Genomic DNA, 20,368 nt, shown 5'->3' with positions numbered 1-20,368 from the left:
GAAAGAGCCGCGCGGCTATTAAATGACACCCGATTGATTCGGGGCTGCCGGCCCCTTCGCCCCCGCCGGCCCACTAATTGCTCTCTTAAGGAGGCGCCGCTGGGGCGCAGCCCGGCCGCCAAGCCCGCCGGCAGCAGGCGCTGGAGATGCTCGGCGGCGGCGGCGGCTCCCTTTGGCGGGGGGGGGGGGCGACGCCGTGCGAGAGCGCGGCCGGGAGAGCCACCTTAAGGAGGAGCCCCGCCCCGCCGGGCGCTGATTGGCGCAGCCCGGATGGCTGGACGCGGCTGCTGAAATGCAAAACTTGTTGCTGTTTCTTGGGCGCGGGCGGAGAGCGAGCGAGCGAGCGCAAAAGAGGCAGGCAGGCGGGCGGGCGAGCGAGCGAGCGAGCGGGCGCCTGGCAGCGGCAACGCGACGAGGACGACGAGCCCGCCCGGCTCAGCCTCCCGCGGGCCATGAGGCGGAGCGCGCCTCCCGGCCAGCCGAGTCCGTGAGCTGCGGCGCCGGGCAGCAACTTTCCCGCAAGATGTGAGCCGGGCGCGCGGGGCGTCCTCCCTCCGTGTCGCTGCAGCGGCAGCAGCAGCAGCCCCCGGCTGGCTGGCTGGCTGGCCGGCCGGCCGCCCGTCATGGCCCCCCAGTGAGGGACCGACCCGGCCGGCCAGGGACCGAGGCAGCAGCGGCGGGATGTTCGGGCTGGAGCAGTTCGAGCCGCAGGGCAGCGGGCGGAGCGGCGAGCGCGGCGGCGGCGGCGGCGGCGGGGGCTTCGGGCCGGGCATGGGCTCGCACTTCAAGCCGCCCCCCTTCCACGGCGGGACCCCCGGAGGCGAGGCGGGGACCCTGGGCGCCCTGAGCGAGCCCGCCTCGGCCATGCTGGCCATGAACTTGAACTTGCCCGGGGAGGCGTACGGCTTCCACGCCTCCCGCGGGGCCCACGCGGACTTGCAGCAGGCCCAGCCGGTGCACGGCTTCTTCAGCGGCCAGCAGCCTTCGCACGGCGCCCACCAGCCGCCGCCGCCGCCGCCGCCGCACTTCGGAAGCGGCGGCTTCGGGGCCGAGCCCAGCGCCTCCTGCCTTCACGGCGGCCGGCTCCTCAGCTACCCAGGCGGCCAGCAAAGCTTCGCTGCCGACGGCTACGAGCAGCATCTGGCGGAGGGCCAGGCAGGCGCGGACGGCTTCGGGCAGCAGAGGGCAGGGCCCCTCCAGGACTTCCAGCCGCCGCAGCAGCACCACAACCCCGGCGTGCCGGCGCCCTGCCTGCCGCTGGATCAGTCGCCCAACCGCGCGGCCTCCTTCCACGGCCTGCCAGGAGCCGCCACCTCGGAGCCGCACGGCCTCGACTCGCAGAGGCGCCTCCCCAGCCAAGCAGCGGCCGCCGTGGAGTCCCTGGAGTACAGTTACCCGAGCGGCGAGAGTCATTTCGACCTGCCCGTCTTCTCGCCGTCGGAGGCCGACGGGCAGCTGCCCCACTACGGGGCCAGCAGGCAGCAAGTGCCGCCAGGCGGGGGGAACTTCCCCGGGCCCTCCTCGGCCTTGCCCCGAGGGCCCGGCGGCCTCGGCAAGGTTCACCCCCAGCAGCAGCAGCAGCAGCACGGCGGCGGCGGCGGCGTGTTTTTCGAGAGATTTGGTGGCGCTCGCAAGATGTCGGTGGGCCTGGAGCCGAGCCTGGGCGCAGGCAGACACCCTTTAATGCAGCAGCCCCCGCCGCCGGGGGCCCTGCTGGCCAGACAGAACTCGTGCCCGCCGGCGCTGCCCCGGCAGCAGCCGTGCCCCGAGGGCAACGCGGCCAACCCCGGCCTTCAGGACGGCGGCCCCCTCCTGCAAGGCCAGCACGCGCAGTTCGAGTACCCCATCCACCGGCTGGAGAACAGGAGCCTGCAGCATCCTTACGGGCCGGGCGAGCCGGTCTTCAGCGTTCACCACCACCCACCGGCTCAGCAGCCTCCCAGCCAGCGGCTGCAACACTTCGACGCCCCCCCCTACATGAACGTGGCCAAGCGGCCCCGCTTCGACTCCTGGAGCGGCGGCGGCAGTGGCGCGGGCATGCACAGCGCCAGCCTGGACAGCCACCTCTCGCCCTTGACCGCCTACCCGGGTCTGCCGGGAGACTTCACGCCGCCGGGGCCCGAGAGCTTCCCGCCGCCGGGCGCCGACCACCAGGCGGCTCTCCAGCAGCAGCAGCAGCAGCAGCGCCAGAACGCCGCCCTGATGATCAAGCAGATGGCAGCCTCTCGCAGCCAGCAGCAGCAGCAGCGCCTCCGCCAGCCCAGCCTGCAGCAGCTGAGCCACCACCACGCGGGCCACCACCACCACCACGCGGGCCACCACCACGGCGAGCCCGCCTTCGAGGCGCAGGAGGGCGCCTGGTTCCCGGCGCCGCATCCTCCCTCGGCTGCGCCGGGCGCAGGGGACTTGCTCTTCCGGCCAGGCGTGGGCGGCATGCCGGGCTTGCAGGAGCCGCCGCTGCGGATTCCGTCAGGGGGCGAAGGACACGTGCCCTCGCCGGGCAGCCTGCACGGCCAGTTCGGCCTGAGCCCGCCCTCGGAGCGCAGCAGGCCGGGCCCGCCGGACTTCGCGGCCCAGCAGGGCTTCCCCTTCGGCGCCTCCAGCCGCCAGGCCACTCCGCACAGCGCCTCGCCCGCCTCCTACGGGCCCCCGACGGACTTCCAGCCCTCTGGGGCGCCGCCGCCGCCGCCCCGGCCGCCGCAGTCCAGCAGCAAGCTGGGCGCGCTGTCTCTCGGCTCCTTCTCGAAAGGGAGCGTGGCGGGCGGGGTGGCGGGGCCTCCCGGCAGCGGCGGCGGCGGCGGCGGGGCCCCGGGCCCCAAGGAGAGCAGCGGCCTCTTCGGGCAAAGCTGCCTGGCGGCCCTCTCGACGGCGTGCCAGAACATGATCGCCAGCCTGGGCGCGCCCAACCTCAACGTCACCTTCGGCAAGAAGGGCGCTCCGGCCGCGGGGAGCGGAGGCGTCGGGGCGGGGAGCGAAGGCCCCAAGCGGAGCAAGCTCGGCCCGGCCGAGCCTCCCGAACCGGGCAGCGGCGGACCTCAGCCGCCCGCGCCGGCCCCGCCGGCCCCGGGCGAGAGCGGCCTGTCCCCCAATTACTCGCCCGGCCCGGGCCCCGACGCCAAGGCAGGAGGCGGGCGCGGTCGAGGGCGCAGGAAACGGGACAGCGGGCACGTCAGCCCGGCCGCCGGAGGGGGCGGCGGCAGCAGCTTCTTTGACAAGTACGGCCCCACGCCCGGGGTGGAAGGCGGGAGTCCCGGGCAGGGGGCAGAAAGAGGGGGCGGCACTCCGCATCTCCACGAGCCCCACAAGGCGCTGAGCTCGCCCCCGTCGGCTTGGGCCAAGGGAGGCGGCGGCGACCTCCTCCTGCCTCCGCCTCCGCCGCCTCTTTCCGAGCAGCCCGAGCTGCTGCCTTCCCTGGAGAAGGCGGACTCCTGCTCGCCCCGCGGCGCAAGCGACTTCCCCGACGAGGCCGGCAACGAGGACGAGGTGTCGTCGAGTTCCGACAACCAGCTGGCCAAGGGCTGCCCGGCGGGGCGCAGCCCGGTGCAGCCCCGTCCGGGGGACCACGCACTACTGAACGGACAGAAGGCCTCCCTGGCCCAGCTCAGCCTCCACGCCGGCGCAGGCAGCAACTCTACCTCCAGCCCCGACAGCTACGGCGGCGGCCCCCCCGCCGGCGCCCCGGTGCAGGACGAGATCCACCCGCTGGAGATCCTGCAGGCGCAGATCCAGCTGCAGCGGCAGCAGTTCAGCATCTCCGAGGACCAGCCGTTGGGCCTCAAGAGCGCCAAGAAGCCCCCCGACGGCCCCTCCGGAGCCGCGGGCGGCGGCAGCCAAAGCGGCGACAGCGCCGAGCTGAGCAGCTGCTGCGCCGCCGTCGAGAGCGGCAAGGGCGCCATGAGCACCATCGACCTGGACTCGCTGATGGCCGAGCACTCGGCCGCCTGGTACCTGCCCAGCGACAAGGCCCTCCTGGAGGGGCAGGACGACGACGACAAGGCCCTGGCGCCCTGGGAGAAGGCCAAGCCGCCCAGCAAAGAAGGTACGGGGCGCGCGGAGGTGGGGGGGGGGCTTCTGGGGCGCCCCTTCCAGGCAGATGCTGTGCAGAAAGGGGGCGGCAGGAACCCCCTTGCAAGGCTAGGCCAGCACAACCCGAAGGCAGGTGGGAAGTGGACTCCAGCCCCTTGGCGGCCGTGGCCTTCCTGGGTCCCGGGCAGGTGGAGGAGGAAGCAGGCTCCGGGAGGATCAGCCGCAAAAACCTGCGCCAACTAATGTCGGCCCCGTTCCCTCCGACCCCCCCCCCCCATGCCTTTCCTTGTGCATGAGAAATGGGGGAGGAGCGGCAGAAGGCCGAGCTAGTATTTTTGTGTCTGTGCCGCACTGCCTGTGTGATGTGCAGGGTAAGTTTCCAACAATGGGATGTATGTTCTTGCCAGGATAGCTGCTTTAGGAAAAGCCAGCTTCTTGGATTCTCATGTGTGAATGACCCCTTTGAGGTGTCCCACATGTGCCCTTTGCTGTGCTGGGGTTTTGCTCCCTCCGCCCCTGCAGAATTATCAAAAGGTACTCATGTCGACATCACGTAGAGCAGGCTCTTCCAGCCTATTTTCCCGACTCTTTCAAATAAGCGCAGCGCATTGCATACACAAATGCACTTCAGTAGCATTTAAGTAAGAGAGGAAAGGAACTGTGTGCCTGGTTAAATTTCTTCATTCATCTTAGGAATCTCTGGTTTTCTTCTTGTTCCTAAGGTGCATTTGATTTATTCCAATTCAGGTGTTGTGTTGAAGTAATTAAATATAGTAATAAATAAAAAAGTTAGAGGAGCAGACATTGCTTAGTTTTTCATTTTTAGGTCAGACTTAAAGTGTGTTGAGGGCTAAAGCTAGGCAGTTACAATGCTCTTCTTCATTTGGTGGAACTCTAGGTTAGTGAGTGGAAAGGCAGGGGGGCGGCAGGACCTGGTGAACTGTGAGCAGGCACTTCTTCATTCGCTCATTAGTACAGTATGTGGAATTCAGTAGATGGGTAGGATCCCTGTGAAACATGATAAGGAGCTGACTACTGGGGAATACTAGCCATCGGTCTTCCTTTTTTGTGGTTGTTTTTCCAGCATCTGCTCAGAAAAAGTTTTTGTTTTGTTTTGCTTTGTTTTGAGCCTTGTGTTTTTAGGGTATGTGGAAAGGTTTCTAGGAGGCTGTTTGAGAAACTCCCTGCTCCGCTGGCTTTCGTCTCTCTGGCTTTGTCGAATCTGAATGCTGCCTTTGCTGTTTGTCTCTTTGTTCCTTGGCAATGCCAGTGCAGGGAGCTTCTTTTTCTGAGGCAGAGAGTGTTTAGCATGCGCGGCGGATGCCGGGAAGCCCATCAGCATTCTTCAGGCTTCATCCAGGCAAGGACATAAATTGGTTTGTTTGGGGGGCTGCCTTTTCCATTTTTAAATGGAGTTTCACACAGCATCCTTCCTGGCTCCTTCTTTTATTGTTTCTTGTACACAACATCTAGATCTGACTGGATCAATAGCTAGTTAGCACAAATCACAGCTCCCGTCACCTCTACCTTGCCAGACGCACACCTAAGTGCAGACATGCACACACTTGTTCCCTATAAGTACAATCGGATTGGAAAGGGAAGAAATAACTTGACCATCTTAATTTGTTTCTAAGAAACACACAGGTGAAAAACTTCTGAGCTCTGCTTTGCTTCATATCAGTGATGTTTTGAGGTCACACATTGGCCACAATCCAGCAAAAGAGTTAGGCGGGTTTAAGCCTGATATTTGCATGATTTTCATTTCCAATGATTCCTGCCATTGTTATGTGATTTATAACAACTTTAAAGGCAGCAGCCCTTATTGTTCATACCATGCTAAAAAAAGGCACCGTCACTTAATCTGCCAGCTTTCTGAGCAGAAAGCTACCATCGTATTACTGGGTCTAAAGTTAAATGTAAGATACTGATCTAACTTTGCCAATGGTATGAGTAGAAAAACGTAGCCAATTTCTGAAAATTTGTCCTTAAGAAGGCTAACAGAGGTATGTAGAGAATTACAGTAGGTGTTCTTGCCAAAGGTTACCAAATATTTCAGGATTTATGCAGCTGAACAAATGAACCATCTACAGGAGGAAAAGGGGCAGTCTTTACATCTTTTTTTTTTTAAAAAATCTGCCAAATATAATATATTTATTTTGGTCCAAAGACCCACAAAAACATTTTCAAAAGCAAAATAAAACAGAAAATCAGGGAAAGGATTCCAAGGCAGTCACTCTGCTTTATCCAGAGCATGTAGGTTTCTATTTCTTATTACTTCCGAGAGGACAAATATATATTAGAAGTCAACCAGGACCTTTAAAACAGAGCCTATTCACACTTTGCTGCTGCATCATTTTTTTAAAAAAATGATACATAAAATGAAACAAAGCTAAACATTTATTTTGAAGTGTTCATGCAGTGCAGTGCTGCTATTCTGTGAGTTTGCGAGTGAAGAATAATGGGATTGGAAGCTACTGGACTTTGGAAGTTAGGCTGTGCCTTGTTTCTGAGGATTTCTTGGAAACACTTGGTCATTAAGAACTTCAGACATAAGCATCTTCCTTTTTTCCAAGCTTAGCTGCAGTTTAACATCGACTGCAGTGTAAGAATTCATCCCCACCCCTCTCTCTCTGTGCGTGTCATATATCCCATAGCTATTCTAATTATAGCAGTTAACAATCTGTGAAGACCTTTTCTTACTGGAGAAATGCACTGTTGAAATCAACTACCATATCTCATTTTTGTTTATTTTATTTGTATAGATGTGTTTTTAGGTTTCTATTGGTTTTGTTATAATTGGCTTTAATGTTTATGCTCATTATGTATGTAGTTTTGGGTCAGTTTTGTGAGAAAAGTGCTTAGTAAATATAAATAATGTTATATATCTGAAGGCAGCCCTGTTCAGGGAAGTTTTTAATATTTAACGCTGTACTGTTTTTAACACTTGATTGGGAGCCGCTCAGAGTGGCTGGGGAAACTCAGCCTCATGGGCGCGGTATAACTAAATTATTATTATTATTATTATTATTATTATTATTATTATAGTTTAAAATTAGATTGTGTAGATATAAGACATGGATCTATATTTATGAATAACCTTGTTGAATTTGTGTATGTCAGAAATTTAATACAGATCTGATACAGGTTTAAAACTCTAGGAAGCCAAAATAAGCAAAACCCATACCTTTTTTTAAAGACTGGACTAGAATCTTCCATAGTGACTCCTAGCAGCAAAGGATGACATTTCAGTAGCAAACATCTGATAGGGCCATTTACAGTTAAAACAAACTTGAAAGGCAGTATCAGTTTATCTATCTGTCCTTTGCTCTGGAACAGTTCCACAAAACTCAATGCGAGTGTTTCTGAGATGAATGGAGTGAGGAGGTATTCTAGGTTACAGTCTCAGGGCTGTTTCCCATGTGGCAGCAGGGAGAATTCTGTATATTTTGCTCCTACTACTCACATTTAGAAAGTATCTTAGAGCAGAATGAGACCTTTGTACCATTTATATGCATGGCGGTGTACACATTTTATTTCCAAGTGGAATTTATCTTTGAGTATAAAAATGCCAGTATGGAGTGATGCTAGATTCTGTCTAGAAATAAGCTCCCCTGCATTCGGATCCTAGACACCTTCCTAAGAAGGAAGTTTCCTCTTATTTACTTGGGAGTATATTGCCAACTTAAATCAAGGTGACATTTTTCCTTGTTTGCGTATATAGAGTCACGTTTGTTGCACACGCTATTTCTTTAATGAATAAGCAAGAAAAGTGCTACAAAGCCCATTCTTTCTGTTCAATTTCTTCTGTCCTCGATTTCTTCATTATAACTTCTTAAGATCCATCTCAGTTGGACACACACCCCTGACGCCGTCCCATAGGAACAGGCAACCTTAAACAACTTAGGTGGCTGTCAGGCAAAATATAAATAGATGTGGTTACGCTCTGCAGCCGTTGCATTTTTATTCACAGGCCTTTGCAGTGCATTTAGCTCCTGTTTGTTGGTCTGGAAGCATGTCATAGCTCTCATAAACCTGTCCTTGTAACTAGCCAGCACATGGAGCAGACAGAACTCTGAACGGGACAACCTGCTTAGCATGAAACGTTTATTTGTGCCCTGAATGACGGGCTGGATGAGTCTGTTGGGCCAAAGCTGTGGCCTCTTTCATCTCCTAGTGTAGTCTTGGGTAGTCTTTATTTTTAAAGTCTCTGATCTGCATGAGGGAATAGCTTCGCTTGTTGAGACTTGTTTATAACTTGCAGAAAATTCCAAGCACCCTCAAAAAACAGTACCGTATTTAGGTTGAAATTGATTTACGACGTAAGAGCTATTATAAACAGGTAACCTGACTAATACTGCCATTGTCATAAAACTGTGAATCCCAATTATTTGGTTTCAAAGCAGTATTTAAACTTATGTGAGGTATTTTAATAGCATTGACAATGTAGCTTCCATCACCAAGTTGTTACATGATACAGTCCATTGATATGAAATATGCATCATTAATAAATGATCCGGTTTAGTAGTGTGATTTATGATAAAAACTCACCTGTGGAAAGAGATTAAGATAGTCATGTAGTTCGAGTTTCACATTTAACAAGCTTTAAAAAAAATTATTTGTGCAATTTTTTTTTTTAATGAAATAAACCAAACTTCTTTTACGTGATTTGATTTAATTCATTTGTTAGCCAGCATCATACTTTTGTCTCTCAACAGTGAAGTATTTTACAGTCATTTGATGGGGAAGATACTTCTGGTCAGTCTTTTCATTTGTCTTTGCTGTCTTCTGTTTTCTGCATTTCTGGACGCTTCTCAGGAGAAAATGTGCATAGTTTTATAAAACAGCTGGTGCTGAAGAATTGGGGCTGTAAGTATAGAATGGTTAAAACCTTTCTCCATGTTTATCTGTGAGAATAACTGGAGGTAGCTTACATCTGCTGACTGACATAAGCACAAAGAGCTTTGCATTGAGTTTAGCGCCCCCCCCCCCCCATTTTTAAAAAAATCTTAAATCTCAGTTTGTGGCACATTTGTGGTGCTACATGTAAACTGGAATTTTAATTTGCACGTCAAATTGAAGCAAGCAGGAGAATTACCCCCGTGTTCTCAACATGCTGTGTGAAAGTATGTTCTGTTGCCTTGAATTGTTGGGCGTTAAATTTGAGTAGCATATTCCAGATTAACACAGGGAATGTGTTGCATAGTGAAATCAGGTTTAGGAGAAATGGTTTATGTTTAGAATTGAGTTTTTCTGAAATGCAAATACTAGGTGTCATTTAAATGTACTGATTTACTATTTACTTACACAGTACGATTTTGTAAGAATCTTATAATAAAAATGGTTTGCATGAACTGCAGAGGAGGAGGAGGATAATGAGGATGTGGGTAACGTTTTAATACAACCCAATGACACTTTAGTGCTTCTCCCGTACGTACAGAAGTATTCGTAGACATATAAATTTACACACTAATAATAATAATAATAATAATAATACAATTATTTCTACCCCACCTACCCAGCTGGGTCTCCCCAGCCACTCTGGGTTGCTTCCAACAGGTTAAAAATATATTAAAGGTACAAATACTGAGCAACCACTATCTTACTGGAGTGCAGCCTGTGTTTCCACATAACCCAAATCACATTTCATAAAATGAGCCTTGCCTTCCCCCTCCCCCCCCTTCTACAGAATAATTTATTTGAGTTCCCACTGTAGATTTTTGAAACTGCATTGGACATTTAGAATATCTTATGTGGGAAACTTGGCTTTCTTGAACCCTTTGTAGTGCTCCTCCTGTAGCTCATCTTAAAGCAGGAAAGCACTATTTGCCTAACGGTGTAAATGTGTTGACTATGACAATCTGTAGTTTATTTTGGTGAGCAGGAGCAAGCCTTCCACTAGCCTTCTCTAGTTATTTTTGCACATTACAGGAATCTTTGGAAGAGTATTAACTTAAAAAAAAATCCTGCTTAAAATTGGAAGGTGGGCAAAACCTTCTTCAGTGATATTCTAATAATATTTTTCTTTGATTAGCAATACATTTGGAACCTGACTTGATTACCTGCTATTTATAGTCCGTATTTTAAAATTAAGTATTAATTGGGGCACAGACAGTTTAGAAATGTGATGTAATTATACTGCCTAATAAAGTTCTAGGCATTGGTCTATTGTTGTAGTACGGCCTCTAGTTTTCATTAAAAATGGGTGGACAACCTCAGTTGTTTTTAGTGGTGTATAGCATGTGGGAGAAAAGCCCGTTGCAATATCCAGTTTGCGCATGAATGGGACAACTGGGATGAGGTGCTCCCTTCCGCTGGTCCCTCTCTCCCCCTTGGGCCCTTTCTGCTCCAATGTGGCAGTCACATTTCTTTCAGCACGACGTACATTTCAAGATTACGTGGCAGAGATCGTCAGATTCCTCTTAAATCTTGGGCTGTGTGAATTTTACTAGCTGGAGGGATAATCCATTAATTTTAACTAGTTGATTTTCTTAATGCTTCAAAGATGATACTGCACTGCAAAAATTATTAGCCAAAAGCCTCTAATTGTTAGCTCCTTGGCTTTCAAATGATGGAAGTGATGTTTAGTTTTTATGCGGAACTGAGTCGCCTCAGTGGAATTTACTATGTGGAGGCGCCAGTTGGATGTTACAAGGGATTGTGTAAGTTAATGCTCAGAGTTTGATGCTGAGAAGGATTTGTTCCCTACATTTTCTTTTTAGAGCTTTTGGGTCTGTGTGGGTTCTAGAGGTCATGTGTGGCTGGTGGGTGTGTATCTTGTGTTGATTTGGGAGCCTTTTAAACCTCTTTGTAGCCGGCAATAATTGCACCTAAGATAAATTTGCAATGTGGGTTCTCTCAGCTTTGTTTAGGGACAAAAGCACTATTTGGAATAATCTGTAGATTTATTGGTTTTTAATAAATAAATTATAACAACTTCCGTTAGGTATTGGACTAACCTGAGATACTAAGTGTTGAAGACTTTTGTACAAAGAAGACTTCGTCTGAATAATTTATTTTTATGTGGGACCATTGTTTGTCTCAAAAAGCTGAGAACACTCCTTAAATAGCATCAAATGTCGCCGACATTGAGACCCTAATATTTTACCTGGTTGAGTATAGTTCCAATAGGTTGAAGATGTAGTGGTTAGAGTAATTATTGCTCAAGGAGAGCTCATATGCTGTTTTAGCTTGGTTTTTTTTAATGTAAATAGCTTCTTTGTGCCTTGGACACATTAAGTTTTGCAAGAGTAGAAATTTTAAGGGTATCTTCCCACTAGAAATCCATTTAAAAACATAGCTTAAAAACACAGTAATCAGATTTATTTGGTATTGTGGCTTTTTTTTAATTAAAAAAATAAAATCCAGTTCAGCACAGAAAATTGCTCCTGCTCTGAGTGTCACAACGCTTTCCCCTCTCAAAGTGCAACAGTTCATTTGAGGTTATATGCAAAAGCAACAAACCTCAAGGCTCTGGATAACTGCAGAGGTTCTCACCAGAATATCACTTTCATTCAGAACGTAGCTCTTCTGTGTTGCGCTCCTTGTGCTGGATTTGTGGCCCTTGTGTGGGATTCTCGGTAGCCCTTGAGCCCCAGTGCACAACATCAGAGCTCCAGACCTCACAGGGCCCAACTAGATGTGACATGATAGGATATTTATTAAGTGATTTCCTGACCTCTTTTTCTTTGGCAGATGCAGTCACGTTGACCCCAATTTGGATTGGGGTCCACAGCAAGGGGCTTTTAAATCCTCCACTTGCCTCAGTTTTCAAATTTCATCCCTTCCTAGAGTTGCTAGTAGCAGTGGAGGGAAAAATATGCAGGCACAGACCTCTTGGCACCTGTTTCTTCTACTTGCCTGGGCTCAGTTGCCTGAAAAGAGAGCTGTTGGGAAACTGATGCAAAATCTGGTTTTTCTTTTAAAAGAATGGGGATTTGATAATTGAAATGCTTTCTTGCACTCCAGTCAATGGCAAAGCATCTTTAGAAATTTCAGGCCAATTTTAGGTAAATTTTAATTGCTGAAGAAAAATGGCTTGGAGTAAAACGTCAACCAGCTACCTTTCAAAATAATAATAATAATAAAAATCTTGTAACTGCTTCATCTAAGGCTAAGCAAACAAAAAATGGATATATACCTTCGATTTGGGAGAATTTGTTGTCATTTAATGTTTAAATAAAAGATGGGGGTGGTGTCAGCCCCTTTGCTAATGTGAATATATTGAAAGGAACATGAACTATTAACACATGTAGAGGAGAACTAAATTAAGTTTTGGAGTGCCTGAGGCTCTGGCGATTCTCCCCTCTCCATTTTTCCCAGTGTGTTCTATGATATGACCCCCCCCCCCCCGCCCCAATGCAATTTACATTTTCACACTGGGATGAAGAGGAGAACAGATAATCGCCTTCATCGCACAGAATCTGGAGCATGCGGTGGACGGGTGGGGGCCAGAATGGCTACCTAGAGCCTCTTTACATGTTAGTCTTTAACATTTCTTTGTGACTTTAAAGATGACCCACAGCTCAGTTAAATCAGCCTCCTTTTTTAATTTATTCTCTGGCACTTTTGACCTCCAGGGTTATATCTCAAGGCAGAGGACTGGGCTGTAAGCTGTTTTGGTCCCATAACAGTGATATCTGTGTTGAATTTTATGGACAAGGTGGCTCAAGAGAGATTGTTTTAGCCCAAGTCAGTCCCTCAGCTGCCCCGTATATTTTCCCAGTGATCAGTCAGTCTTTTAACACCAACTAGTTGTTGTTCTGCTGCTGATGTTGGCATTGTGAGGTGAACTGCAAATCAGAGAGAGATGCAATTATGTCCCAACAGGAAAGAGAGAGACTGTTGGGCACCAGAGCAATCTGCATACTTTTGGTATTGATGTTCACACCATGCAGTGCTTCAGACTAAAGCACTGTCCTGCCTCTACTTTGACAGTTGCAGATTGATCATGCCACCATGAAAGGCACTTGAGTAAGTTTTCATGGGGTGACATTTCCCTCTTGGAGGTGCCATCCCATCTTTCTCCCTCTATGTAAAAGAGAAAAGTGTACTAGACCAGCAATCTGAACCTAAGCAAGGGAGCGGGGAACAGAATCAGCTAGGCAATGTTTTGAACTCAGAATTCTGGTTGCGAAAATGGATCCAAAATGGACACTTTCACTTCTTTCTGGAGTAGCTGAAAGGCAAAGTTCAAATTCCCAGTATCTCCTTCAGACAGGTTCTCACTCCTTTATTTCTGAAACTAGCAATTCTTTGTTTGCTTGATCACAGCTAACGCACGGTTGTACATACTGGTGATACGGTATGTTCCAAGTGTAAATAATGCAGAAGTGTAACAGCGGATATCTAAACTGGGCAGTTCCAATTTACATTAACTGGTTCTTAGTGAAGATTTCTGTATGTGTGCTTGGGGAAGGCAGGGAGTTAGGCTATTTCCATCCAACTAAGACAAATATATAAGCCAGAGAATGACTTTGAAAACACTGGGAGCTCCATGACTCTCACTTCATGAAAGCAGCAGAGGGAATCTAATTACTGCTAGTCGCCAACTCTTGAATGCTGGCCTCATGTTTGATCAATGAAAGAAAACCCAATCCATTACCCGCACTTCCCCATAGATGTGCTCCGTCTGACTGTTCTTTCAGATTCCAGCCACAGCCACTGAACCAGTGCTGCTTATGTCATAACTTTTCCAAACGGTGGAATTTCAGGAAATATGAGACATTCTGATATTCCATGCATGGGGTGGTGTGCCAGCAAGAATGGTAACTCATTCAACCCAAGTTTGATCATAGCTGTTCTGAAAAGGTGATGCTTGAAAACTCAAATAAATGCCACTGTGCTCCTTCATTCTTTTCTTCCAGCCTGCCTTCAGTTCTGGCGGTGGGGGCAATATTTAATTCATTTCAGCTCTTTGCAGAATGAACAGCGTCAGGCCAGATTATGAGATGATGGCAGTTGGCATTTCTAAAGTTTGGAAATGAAGCTTTCTTGACCCACCCACCTTCACGCATATGCACTTTTAGGGTTGCAACTGATATATCTAGATGAATTGTCTGAAGGATGCTTCTTTGCTTTTCTATCTCTATTTATTTATTTATTTTATCTATCTATCTATCTATCATCTATTATTTATTTGTTTGTTTGTTTGTTTGTTTGTTTGTTTGTTTATTTCTGGGTATTTCTAGCCCTTTACTAACTGGTCCTAAGGCATAAATAAAACAATAAAGCAAGAACAAATGAATAAACAATAACTGTGTGCACATCATAATTAAAACATCCTTATTGGATATAATCTGGAGCGGCAGCCTTCTTCAGGAAGAGTCTCTTGGTTGAAGGTTGTCTGTACACACCTAAATATATCTGAGTTTTGCTAAGTCTAAATTTATCCTGACCTGTCGTCCTTTGATTGTTTCTTTGAAATCCATTTGTATAAATGACTCAAATTTTTTGGTTGCAAATTGGCAGAACTCGGAAGAGAGTGGCCGGCGAGGGTGGGGAGTGTCACTTGAGTTTGGTTTGGATGGATCCTGCAGTTTAATTTTTATGTTTGCCTGTGCGGAAGGGTTTGGCGGCTGAAGGGCCTTAAACTTCAAAGGGCTTCCAAGTGGAAGTTGCTGCTTTGTCTCACCCTGGGATTGTACACAGTAGCCCAGCTAGGGAACGGCAAATAGAAGATGGCTGCCTGTCTGATGCAGCAGTGGTGCGAGACTGGTACTTGCGGTTACAGAGCTTATTACCATGCTTTAGTTACAGGTTTCCTCCACCACCACCAGGACTCTTCTATGGTGGCACCTGGTTGAGGTGGGCTCCTAACCAGCGCTGTTTTTCTAGAAGGAGATTCTGGAACTCACCATGAACGCCTCCCTTGTTCTCTCATAACGGCAATGGCGCCTGCCTGAGAGGTGGCGGAACTGAGTTTTGGTGAGTTCCAGCTGAAAAAAAGTCCTGTTCCTCACCATTTCTTGGTATGCCTGGGGACTGTGCTGGTGTCTTTCTCGTGCCAGGGTTAGGGGAATGCATTTCTGTTCACCTGGGCTTTTAACTTTGTATTTACAGTGCTGTTGTTTTCTTAGTGGGGCTTTTGTGCTCTGTGTTCTGCTGTTGTGTTCCCTATTTCTGAATCTGATTTATTTGGTTTTAATGTTTTACAAGGCTCCGGAGACATTTTTATGGAGCTGTGGGGTGTGCATTTAGGAAATGAGAGAGAGAGAGAGAGAGAATTTGAAAGATGGTTGAATTTAAAAATCTGGACAATATCATTATTGATTTTAAATGATATGGAAAAGGCTGTAGTCCTTAATTCAGCTCTGGGATGATAGTGTTATTTCAGAAAGATTAATTGCCACAGTTAGGTAAAGGGACCCCTGACCATTAGGTCCAGTCGTGGCCGACTCTGGGGTTGCGGCGCTCATCTCGCTTTATTGGCTGAGGGAGCCGGCATACAGCTTCTGGGTCATGTGGCCAGCAGGACTAAGTCGCTTCTGGCGAACCAGAGCAGCGCACGGAAACCCCGTTTACCTTCCCACCGGAGCAGTACCTATTTATCTACTTGCACTGTGACGTGCTTTCGAACTGCTAGGTGGGCAGGAGCAGGGACAGAGCTATGACAGCTCACCCCATTGCAGGGATTCGAACCGTCGACCTTCTAATCGGCAAGCCCTAGGCTCAGTGGTTTAACCCACAGTTCTGGGATGATAGTGTTATTTCAGAAAGATTAATTGCTACAGTTACTTTCAGCTAAATACGACATGTGGAATACCCAAACTGTGATTATGAATTTAAGTGGCATTGCTGAAGGCACTTGCCGCCCATCCAGGCTGCGATCTTGCTCCCCGAGAGCAGCGTCTGCAGGGCAAACTGTGTGTACAGGTGGCTCCATCATGTGGAGGCAGAAATCCAGGCTCAGCCGGGGGGGGGGGGGGCGCTTTGCTGAGCTTTTGTGAAGTTTCTGTTAATCTTGCTGCTTCTCATTCTGCCTCTTGGACCTGATGTTTAACTGGACATCCCACTGTCAATTGCTCTGTAGGATTGCCACAGTAGAGCATCTCTGCAGTCTTTGATCTTGGTGGAAGCGGCCTGTGTGTGAAAACAAGAATTTGCTTCTGGCACTAACTTGCATGGCCTCCGTTTAGCCCTTTTCCAGAGGATGGGTCATGGGGAGGAGAGCATTATTCATTTATTTAAAATCTTTAATACTCTGCCCTTCAGTTTGACAACTTGCACAGCAATTTGCAGCTGGCATTTAAAAGCAAATACCTCCCCTCCCGAAAAACACACATTTGATTTAAAAAATAAATAAAATGCAGTGAATACAGTGAAAGAGCAGAACACCGGAGCAAAAGCAGCAAGGACAATCCCATACAAATAATAAAAGTGTTGGATTATTAAACAAAAAACCAGTCTTCAGCAGGAGGGACTAATATACAGCAGCACCTGCCAGTCCCCCTGCTCAGAGCCTTCCACCAAGGAGGTCTCCTCAGCCTGGAAAAGGACCTTTCTCTGTCTGCTACCCACCTAACCTCTGAAGGTGGAGGCGCCCAGGCCAAGCCCTCAGAAAGTAGCATTCCTGTTCGGGCATTTTTGCATGGGAGCCTGTAGTCCTGCTTCTCCAAGGGAAGGAAGAAGGAAAAAAGAGCCTTGTTGCCATTGTTATTATTGCGGACTTGTTTTTTGTTGGTATGGAGAAATGAGAAATGAGAAGGCCTCACAGGAGGACTGTGGTGAGGGAGAGGAAAGCTGCAAAGACTCCCTGCTTCTCCCCAGTGTCTCTTGAACTACATATCTTCCAAATTTCAGACTGGCTCCTGAAATGCTATGGCCCTGATTACATGGGTGTGTTTTTAAATCCTTGTAAGGGAGCTTAGTCTCAGGAGTCCGTTATTTCCAAGAGTGGGAGGTAGAAACAGGGGAGAAATTTGAACCACTTCACATTTCAAGGTGCTTCTATGTAATTTGCACTTTCCCAAACAAGACACAAACAGAAATACTAGCCACCCTTCAAAATTCCACACTTCTTCAAATTTTGTGGTGCAATACTCCAAGTGATGTGTACAAAAATGCATATGCTAGGGTAAAGTGGGCATAAAATGCCTATATTAGTGAAAATAACATACAAAAATGAATTAGAAAAAATTGCACTAAATGCTGATGAGTTTGACTCAACCCAACAGGGACTCCTTGTAACATTTGCCCAACCACCCATAGTCAATGCAGCTTTTCAGGTTGCAAGATTCCCCTCTTATGTGGGGAAAGGCCGGAGCCAGCTGCAGATCCAGTCACTAGCATCTTTGAAAAGGACCAGGAGGCCTCTTAGCCTGAGACTCTGCAGAGCTGCTGCCAGTCAGAATCTATAGGGTGCTGCAATAGAATGGACTATGGTCCATTTCAGTATAAGACCGCTTTGTATGTGTTCAAAGAGCTGCATTTTCCCTGCAGCAGTTATATTGCAGTTTTGAACCCTGGAAATCTTTATATCCTCCAGACAGAAGTGTTTCCTGAATCTTGGAAATGCATATTTGGAACCTGAGTAGCAAATGTATGATCACTGTCTATAAACAGATTGTTTTGGAAGGCCTTTCTTTTGTGTGAGGTGGTTATGGGCAAACACTGTGTTATGTGCAGAAGTATGAGCCTTTGTTTCTGTGTGCTTGTTATTTCTTATTTTGTAAGTGACTGCGGGGAGTGGGGGAGTGCATGGCTATTGGCTTTCCTGCCATTTACTTGTTCCTAAACAGTCTTTGGGGGAAAGTTCTTTTGCAAAGTTCAAAATGCCCATTTTCCTACTTCCTTAATGTGAGTCACGGCTGAAATGCAACATATAGTTGGCCTTTGATTTGTCCTCATCTCCCTTTGCACCAGCTTCCAATGCTTTGCTTATATACACTTTATGTGATGCTTCTGCTGGAATAGATGTCATGGGCTATTTCCCCAAATATTTAACACTGTTTCTGCTGTCAGGCGTGGTCCACAAACCACCTGTTACAGCCTTATTTTTTTAGAAGTATAAATAGAGGGAACGTAACTCTTGCTTCCTGGCTCTAGGAACTAATTTCACATTCTTCCTAAATAAATATGCTTTCAAGTTGTATTATTGCTATTTCTAGTCACATTTGGAGAGCAGGCAGGTCTGAAGTGGCATGCAGTCACTTGTGTGAGAATTAGTAGAAAAGGTTATCAGTGAGTTGACTGCTTTATGTTCTCTCCTAACCTGCTCAGCAAAATGTGGGGAATAGCCCAACATCTGGTTAATCTAGAGTACTGTACTTTAGCATCCCACCTCTTGGGGGATTCACAGCAAATCTCTTATACCAACCAAGTTAAAGCTATAGCTGAATACAAGAGATTTTGTAAGTACATGATGGAGATGACACTTTATTGATTGCACAGTATAGATAAATTGGCTCAGATTCACAGCTCTTTGCTTGAGTTGATATATTGTTGTTTTTAAACATACATATGAGAGTGCCATAAACACCAAGCCCCTTTTGCTGGGAGCATGTCTGTATAACATTGAATTTAAAATTCACTTTTGAATTTGCCATTGCTGAATGAATAAATTAATCCATGCCTGGAGCTTTTTACTCTACAAATCCTGCCAAATATCATAAGGAGACTCTTCTACTGCTGGGTCCTTTTGCCAAGAGGCTTATCTGACCCTGGAGAAGTGCTTTTATTGTGTCATGTTCCTCAGGCTGAAAAGATTTGTTTTGTCTCAAGGCTTTTACTGCAGAATATGGACACAGTATTTCTGCAAGGAGGCTCAGCACTAAAAATCTGCTTAGCAGGTGAGCATTGGCTGGTGGATGCTGGTGGTAGTTGGTTTATATAGAATTTTTACACGGAGTGCTTTATGTTGCCTGTTCCTGTGCTTAACTGCAAGACATCCATTCATAAGACTGAATGTTCCAGATGCAGAGACCGAGAGTGCTTGACTCACTTGAGATAGGTCAGGGAGGCAGTAGGTGGCTGAGGTTTGAAAACATCAGGTCCATGTCCCAAGTTCTTCTCCCCTAAATCCCCCTGGTGTTTGGTTATGGCTCACTCTCACCAGTGAGTCTGGGTGTGGGTATTTTCGGACACCTCAGCATAGTGTGCCAGTGTTGTTGACTCTGGTGTCATGCCATCCTGGGTTATTAGCTGGCTTTTGTAGAGATGAATATACCGTATTTTTCGCTCTATAACACGCTCCAGACCATAACACGCACGTAGTTTTTAGAGGAGGAAAACAAGAAAAAAAATATTCTAAACGAAATAGTGGATATATGATTTTTGTGGTTCATGCTGTGGCCACAGACATGTGATCTGACAGTGAGTTTGGAGTAGCCCAATGCAAAAATCCTGAGGATCCATGTGGATCCATGCTTTGTAACCACGAAGGAGGGAAGGAAGGGGAACCATGGATCCTCTGCTCACGACTGCAGCAGATCCCCCCCGCCACCCACAGGCATTCGCTCCATAACACGCACAGACATTTCCCCTTACTTTCTAGGAGGAAAAAAGTGAGTGTTATGGTGCAAAAAATACGGTAGATTCTTCTGTTCCGTAGCTTTCCTGTAAGATTGGAAGGAACAGTTCCCTGCTTTGTGTAATGGCCCTTCTTGTACTGATGTCCGTGTTTGTAAGATAAAGAAACCTATTTGGCTTACAGTAAGCAAATGCAAAGGACTCAAACAAGCACCTCCTGGCACACAAAAAAAATATATCAAATTTTGACTTTAATGTGTCTGTGTTTATCATTAATAAATAAACCTCCCTAGTCTTGTCACAGGGTAAAGAAGACTTAGGAAAAGCCCCTGCTTTTAAGTAGATATTTATTTGCTTCAATTTATGGGGAAAACCTGTATTGACTGTCTCACAGTTTGCCAGAGAGAGAGAGAGAGATGCAATAAATTGTTTTTTCTTAAGTAGCTAAGCTACTGAAACAAAAGTTCTTCAGTGCTGAGAGCAGATGTGTTGAGGGTAGGCTATCTTCTCCTGACGTTTCCTTATTACGAATGATTTCTCTTGCAAAATCCCCCTTGGTTTTGCAGATATTTCCATCTTACTCCATTTAAATGGCAAGCGCCGTTTATGTTTCTGATAGTGCTCGCAAGTCACATCATTGTGTGCTCATTTGAATGTGCTCTTGTGCAGAGGTGTTCTTCAGCATTTCTAACTCCCATTGTGTGAGTTCTCCACTGTGTTTTACCCTCAAGCAGAGATGGGCACACATTTTGTTCAAGCTTGAACAAAAATCAGATCAGTTCCCAGCAACTTAAGTATGTGCATAGTGGGGTTGAGGGCTACTTCGTTAAGCTTTAAATTATTTCAATGGACAACAGTTTATCCGTAAAGTCCCTGA

At 48.0% G+C, this 20,368-nt stretch overlaps 1 protein-coding gene across 1 annotated transcript in view; it reads left to right on the top strand.

Annotated features, from left to right (window-relative positions):
* Positions 1-335: 335 nt before the first annotated feature.
* Positions 336-20,368, top strand: part of MN1 (MN1 proto-oncogene, transcriptional regulator) — a 40,839-nt gene continuing 20,806 nt past the window's right edge. The window contains exon 1 of the mRNA XM_079957752.1: positions 336-4,039. Within this exon, the coding sequence (XP_079813878.1) occupies positions 682-4,039 (3,358 nt within the window). The 5' untranslated portion in view covers positions 336-681. The remainder of the gene's footprint in view (positions 4,040-20,368) is intronic.

The sequence above is a fragment of the Podarcis cretensis genome (genome assembly GCF_951804945.1).
Source record: "Podarcis cretensis genome assembly, chromosome: 16".
Taxonomy (NCBI): domain Eukaryota; kingdom Metazoa; phylum Chordata; class Lepidosauria; order Squamata; family Lacertidae; genus Podarcis; species Podarcis cretensis.
The sequence above is the reverse complement of the archived record's forward strand: the minus strand, read 5'-3'. Positions and strand labels throughout refer to the sequence as shown.